A 7,083-nucleotide genomic window follows, 5' to 3' on the forward strand; every position below is an offset into this window, starting at 1 on the left:
ACACACACACACACACACACACATATATGAATACAATTAACTTTACTATTTCATTTCATTTCATTTATTTGTGCATTAATTACAAAATAAAATAAACAAAACAGACAACAGATTTAAGCGAGAAAAGTTAGGTGTACGGGAACTATTTTTAGTGTACTATCTTCTATTTTAAAGAAATCTGCATGATTTCGTATTCAAACTTCGTATCTCGAAAACAAAAAAAAGTATATCACAAAACATAAAGTAAGTCTCAAGACATGCCATCGACGTTAAAAAATTCTTTCAGGCTAAACCAATGGACAAGCATGTGTGAGAACTGTTTTATACGACATTTTCTTGTTTTATGATTATTTATATTTAAATATATATATTTTTTAAATGTACCACGCATGGCATGCACTTCCAGACAGCAGCTTTTTGTTTCGTTTTGCAGTTATCTTAGTGACCTAGAGCGTATTGAAAAGCCTGATTTCCTTCCGACCGAGCAAGACATCCTCCGGGCACGAGCTCCCACCACCGGAATTATAGAATATCCATTTGATCTGGACTCCATCATATTTAGGTACTAATAGTCTTTCAATCCGATTCTATACCTTCGATCGTGCATTCGATCGTTTTTTCGCAAGATATCTTTATACTTAGAAAGCAATGGATTACTTAAACTATTTTCTTTTTCTTATTAAAATGAGTTTGAATTAATTTTTTTGATGAATTTAAAGAGTAGATCGTTTTCTTTGTACGAATATCGTAGCTTTAATTATTCCTAAATTACGATCGCTTAGAGTAGAAGAACTAAGATTAATCTAGATTAATAGAAAATGTAGAGAAATACATTTTAAGGAATTTAATTTCTGAAAATATAAAAGTATATGTATAATTTATTTGTATGTCGATCGCTTTAGTAGAACTTTAATTTGACTGTTAATAAAATTATTAAAAATATTTAATGTTATTTTGCTACAAAAATTGGAATATAATTTAACATTTATTTGAATAATTTTATGATATATCCTTCGTTTCATTTTTCCGAGAAAGGAGAAGGATGAACAGGAGTTTTTTGTATACATATATACATATATAATTATATACAATATATATATGTATATAAATTATAATTATTTCGAAGAAGCTTTGACGTTTGCATGCCTTTTTATGTGTTTTACATTTTTTATTAGGTTGTTTAGTTAAATGGATATACATAAGCGAATGAACAGCAAATGCAACAATAAATTTATTTAAAACTTTCTTTAACGTACTGTATCTTATGAGCGGATTAAATTAAACGTTAACGAATGTGCTGTTACACATTTATCGTGGCGTGAATAATTTTCTGTACAGCATATTTTCAACAGCTTAAATTTACATTCGCTGTTCGTTCACTATCTATTTGTTCAGTGTACAGTTACAATAATGCTACTGCATGCGATGAACTTTATAATAATATCTCACTTATAATTATATAGTTGCGATTGAGAATAATAGATATGTATTCGTTTATGAATGTATTAGAATAATTAGATGTTTTGCGAATTTTATATAGCAAATTTAAATGAATTACGTAAAAAAAAAATTACTTATTTATTTTATATAGATCATTGATAAAATTCAGAATTTTTAAATTTAAAAAAAATTTGTAATTACAATTTATATATACATATAATAGTCTGTTTTTTAAATTTAATATAATTAATTTAAATTTATATTTTGATTTTAAATTTTCAAGCAGAGAAACTTTCTTAAAAATAAGTGTCAATTTTTAATCACGTATATAATAAATAAAAAAAGATATAAAAATTTTATCTATTTTATTTGCATTTTTATTGCAAACTACAAATTCCTACAAGATAAAAAGCACAGTAGTAGACGCATAGGTCACAATGGCGACACATTACATTTGATTTGTTGAAATTTAAGGACCTACTCGTCTTATGACCCGATTCGTCCTAGGTATTTTTTAAGATTGAAAAACGTATAGAGATCATATTCGATAGACTACATTTTTTAGTAGTTAGGAAAATTATGTAGCTGAATCTTCATATTCTTTTCCTCTTGTTTTGCTTTCGAAAATATTTTAAAATAATCTTTTTAATATATGTACACTGAAAGAAAAGATTGGTTGCTGCAACAATTTAGATAGTAAAATATAACATAGCATTTTTAATCGGCTGCAGCAACCAGTTTTTAGTTGTAGCAGCAAATTTTTAGTTGCGTTAGCCTATTGAAATCATATACTGACATTGCGGATAGGCTAACGCAACTAAAAATTTGCTGCAACCAAAAACTGGTTGCTGCAGCCGATTAAAAGTACTATGCCATATTTTACTATCTAAATTGTTGCAGTAACCAATCTTTTTTTTCAGTGTATGTAATAATTTTTTAAAATATATACATTTATTCCATACATTTCTATATTAATTGTTATTAATCATTCTAAATCAAAAATATGAAGATTCGACTATATATATTTTGTTCGCATACTAGTAACAGTGCTCAATTTAATAGAATGTTATTTGCAGGATGGTAGACGTCGGTGGACAGAGGTCGGAAAGAAGAAAGTGGATCCATTGTTTTGAAAACGTCACTTCAATTATATTTTTAGTAGCTCTAAGTGAATATGATCAAATTCTATTTGAATCGGAAAACGAGGTAATTATAATTTTTTTTATAAGATATATAGAAATTATCGATAAATTTGAATGATATTACAACTCATTTGTGTGTATGATTCTTTTTAGAATCGAATGGAAGAAAGTAAAGCACTGTTCAAAACGATTATAACATATCCCTGGTTTCAACACTCCTCTGTTATCCTGTTTCTCAACAAGAAAGATCTGTTAGAAGAAAAGATTATGTATTCTCATCTTGTCGACTATTTTCCGGAATATGATGGTAAGTTGTATTATCTTTTTTTTTTTATAAATATCCACGGATGATTATCATTAATCATTAGGCATAAAATGCTAACTACGTTATTGTTAATTTAGTCAAACATCTTATCTCATATTTGGCAGTAGAAATAAACTCTCTGAAGATGTTTATTAAAAGATAAAGATATATTTGAAACTATATTGTTTTAATACCCTCAAAGAAATTAAAACAAAGTATTAATCGATATTTATTAAATTATTAATTTATCTCAAGACACACAGGCTGAATAAATGCGATAAAAATATTTATCTCGATATTGGTAAATAAATAAGATCTATGGTATAGGCCCGAAACAACAAGACGTACCAGCCAGGGAGTTCATCTTAAAGGTGTATCTCAATTGTAATCCCGATCCTGACCGAATGTGCTACTCTCACTTTACGTGTGCCACAGGTCTGTCCGAGTACTGAGTGTATCCTGAACAGAAAATGTAGATTCCCTAGTTATTTGTCGAACGATTTAATAATAGGATATTTCGTGCGATTTTCATGCTCTTTTTTTGTAACTTTGCCGCTCTGATGTTTCTGAATTCGCGTTTATTATTAGTGATAATCTATTTGCAAGGCTATTTTAATACATACCAAACCTATATCCATACTTCTGCGCATAATTTATGATAATCAGTAGTACGTATTTTTGATACAAAATTAACTTGTATGTAGATTGAAGCTAGTTAATCTAATAGCAATAATCAGAACATTCGTCACATCCTGTGTTGTAATTTATAATTTTGTTATTTCATTAATTACTGAACATTTAATGCAAATTACGTTGGCATACTGAAATTTTAAATATTTATTTAGCAAAAGTTACATTAAACTGAAATTTTTATTCGCGATAAAGGACTTTTAGATTTTATTACGAACTACAACGTGTAAGCAACTGTTTCGAATTTGCAAAATTATACTCAATGTTCTTACATAAGCTCTCTAGCTTGTTAATGAGGCTTTTGAAAGGCTTCTTTGATGTTCACTACGATTAATTTAATAAGCTGTCCTTGGAGAGTGTATATTGGATTTGAGTGAAGTACAACATTATTACATTAAATTAGATCGATATCTGTCTACGTTTCGCGTTATATTGTGCATATAACTAAAACCGATGTTGAGTGATGGTATTTTCGGGATGTAGATTCATTCCTGTCTTGTAAAACACTTAGAAATCCTAACACGGAAGACTTAGTCAAATTCTAGCTTACGTCTTTTGTCGTATTTACACCTGGCAAAAATCTCAATGATACATATCAATTAATCCTCTCGTCGTTAAACGATTGCTAAAAAAAAATATTGACTACGCAGTACATAATCGCTTTGTAGATAAACAGAAGTAATGCCATGCCCCTCCCTCGCTTGTGTAATTCGCAGGTCGACAGAGAGACGCTCTCGCAGCTAGAGAATTCATTCTAAGGATGTTCGTTGACTTAAATCCGGACAGCGAGAAGATTATTTATTCCCACTTTACGTGTGCCACAGGTAGGCTAGTTTCTTGATAACTCCCGTGTACAAAAATATCATATTTCTTTCGCTTTATAACAGTTCTTCGATGTATTGTGTCTTGTACAGAGCTTGTATGTTGCCTGCCTTCCGTATAATCAGGTGTGTAATCAAATGTTATAAATGTACCACGGAAAATCAACCTGCATGTATGAAAGGCATCTTTTTTTCAAAGAGAGCGAAAGAATAGCACAAATAATGTATTAGTTGTCTTTAACATAACAATTATAATCTTTCAAATTTACTTGGTTTAATTTACACTTAATATAAATATTATATATAATTTTAGGTATTGTATATATGTATCTTTCTCAGTGTTTACTGATTTATTGAATTATTACGAAATATTAGAAGAAAATAGTAAAATAATGTAAATATTGATAAATACGCGGTATCGGGTTGATTTTTCAAAAATATAAAACGGTGGTGACTAATCTCAATGATGCCTGATTTATATTTTGCATGCTGCGTTCATGGAATTAATCATCAGATACGGAAAACATCAAGCTTGTATTCTGCGCTGTTAAGGATACAATCATGCAAACCGCGCTTAAGGAGTTTAATCTTGCTTAACGCGACTGTATAGATATTATTAATTAGCAGATTTTTTACTATATTATTTAATATTTAGGCGCCGAGAATGACGTAGAACGTATTCTATATACAATAGATTTATAACAAAACTTAGTATAATTCCAATCAACGAATATTATAGAAGTGGCCAAATAGTAAAGTGATTGCTTGACAGATGTTATTGCATATTTGTCAAATATTATCATATGTTGCTTTTTAACATTTATTCCGGAACTTAAATCTGTGTCATTCTAGGCGATTAGTCGTCGGCTGCGAATAATTTTACTTTTGAAAACTTTGAAAATAACTGCCAGAGCTTTACCGTTGACAACAACAATATACGTTAAATAAAAAATATACTATTAAAGCTTTGTAACCCTTAAATAAAAGAAATATAGCAATTGACGTTTATTGTAATAATTGCTAAAATTAATCTATTTTTTGCAACATATTGCATTGCTAATATATCTTTTTAATAAAAGTTTCTTTCAATATTTTTATTTTGTCTGTTATATTGTCATAGTCTGGCAAGAAGAGAAATTCCATTATTTATGATTAAAATTATATTTGTTTAGAAATGCTGCTTATATGAAGATATACAATATTTTTATGATGATTGTGTAAAATTATTATATGTGTAATATAATATATATATATATATATGTGTGTATATATTCATAGAAATACTAGATAAGTTATTTCACACTTTAATGTGTTTATTCTAAGATTTTCTATCTATTTTAACAAAAAACTAATAATGACCTCTATATAACTAAATATGACTTCTTCAATTTTGCATTATTAATCTTTGATTACTTAAGCTTCTTTAAAACAAATATTGAAAAAGAAGTTATGTTTATGATTTCGTAATGTTATAAAAAGTATCTTGAAGGAAATTGCATGCTGCATGTGTGTCATGACTGTCCAGAATTTGAAGCTTCTTGCTTAGGGTAAGTGCCGATCTCTGTGTTTTGCGCGAATTTTTATGTTAATTCTTTCCAAACAGATCTTTAATGAAAAACATCTTTAATGTTAAAAATCCTGAAGTTATTAAAGATCAATAATTTATTTATACAGCATTCACAATCACTAGCAGAGCACGGTGTGATATATTTTACAAATACATAGTCGCATCATTAGTTTTAAGTTTAAATATCAATTTTCTAAGAATATTTAGCATATTAAAAGTCTCAAAAGGTTTAAATTACAACGATAAATCAGAGAACTGTCATTTGAGGAGAAAGAGAAGAATTCGTGGCATGTACCAAATAATGCTTGCAACCAATTAATGTTTCTCTTGAACAAGTTTTAAGGATACATTCTGATATTTGAACATGTGACTTTTCTGTTCTACAGATACGGAGAATATCAGATTCGTGTTCGCGGCGGTAAAGGACACCATTCTACAGTCCAATCTGAAGGAGTACAATCTGGTTTAGACGGGGAAGCGCGCTGCAAATCCGAGCGGACTCGACCAGTTTCTCTCGCACCCTGACCAATGTATCAGTGCGAGACTGCTACTCCGTTGACTCGCGAGCGTGATCCGTGGAACGACGTGAGGAACGACGAAGAGGCGCGAGACAGAAACGAGACAAACTCGTGGTGCCACCGTATACGCACATATATCGGCAAGCGTTGCGCCACATTGAACTTCGTCGCATCGAAAAGTGTTGTACCAGCACACACAAGTAGCTAAGACGCGTAATACACACACACGTAATTATGAAGGACGTAAAAGCGGGGCGAAGTAAGAAGGCGAACAAGGACCTAAAAGCGTCACGAGCGTTACGCGTTCTTTTTCTTAGCGGAGGAAGAGAGATATGAGAAAATCTCTTCACTGTCGATACACTCTCAACTGTCGCGCGAGTCGATTCGGTTCTCTCGTACATAGGTTCCCGTTTTGGGATTTGTTACCTTTCTTTTGTAGATTAGTTCTTAGTCGATATCGCGGGCAAATACGCCCCACTCCCGGGCCGAGGATGCGTCAATACCTGAGGTTCCCGGGCGTCGTTGCTGACTTTTATATATATAGATATATATGTGTGTGTGTGTATATATGTGTATATATATATATATATATATACTCAAA

At 30.5% G+C, this 7,083-nt stretch overlaps 1 protein-coding gene across 6 annotated transcripts in view; it reads left to right on the forward strand.

The window, feature by feature from the left end:
- The window catches only part of LOC108754066 (guanine nucleotide-binding protein G(q) subunit alpha), a 42,578-nt gene extending 35,998 nt beyond the window's left edge, over positions 1-6,580 (forward strand). For 2 of the 6 annotated variants that reach the window (XM_018496108.1, XM_018496104.1), the window contains 5 exons: positions 434-562; positions 2,517-2,646; positions 2,736-2,889; positions 4,293-4,400; positions 6,351-6,580. In XM_018496108.1, the coding sequence (XP_018351610.1) occupies positions 434-562; positions 2,517-2,646; positions 2,736-2,889; positions 4,293-4,400; positions 6,351-6,433 (604 nt within the window). In that variant the 3' untranslated portion in view covers positions 6,434-6,580. Of the gene's footprint in view, positions 1-433; positions 563-2,516; positions 2,647-2,735; positions 2,890-3,213; positions 3,322-4,292; positions 4,401-4,911; positions 5,379-6,350 lie in introns of those variants that run through there. The other 4 variants (XM_018496109.1, XM_018496105.1, XM_018496106.1 and 1 more) reach the window with 4 other exon arrangements.
- The last annotated feature ends 503 nt before the right edge of the window (positions 6,581-7,083 follow it).

This window comes from Trachymyrmex septentrionalis, unplaced genomic scaffold (genome assembly GCF_001594115.1).
Source record: "Trachymyrmex septentrionalis isolate Tsep2-gDNA-1 unplaced genomic scaffold, Tsep1.0 scaffold75, whole genome shotgun sequence".
In the NCBI taxonomy this organism is placed as follows: Eukaryota; Metazoa; Arthropoda; class Insecta; order Hymenoptera; family Formicidae; genus Trachymyrmex; species Trachymyrmex septentrionalis.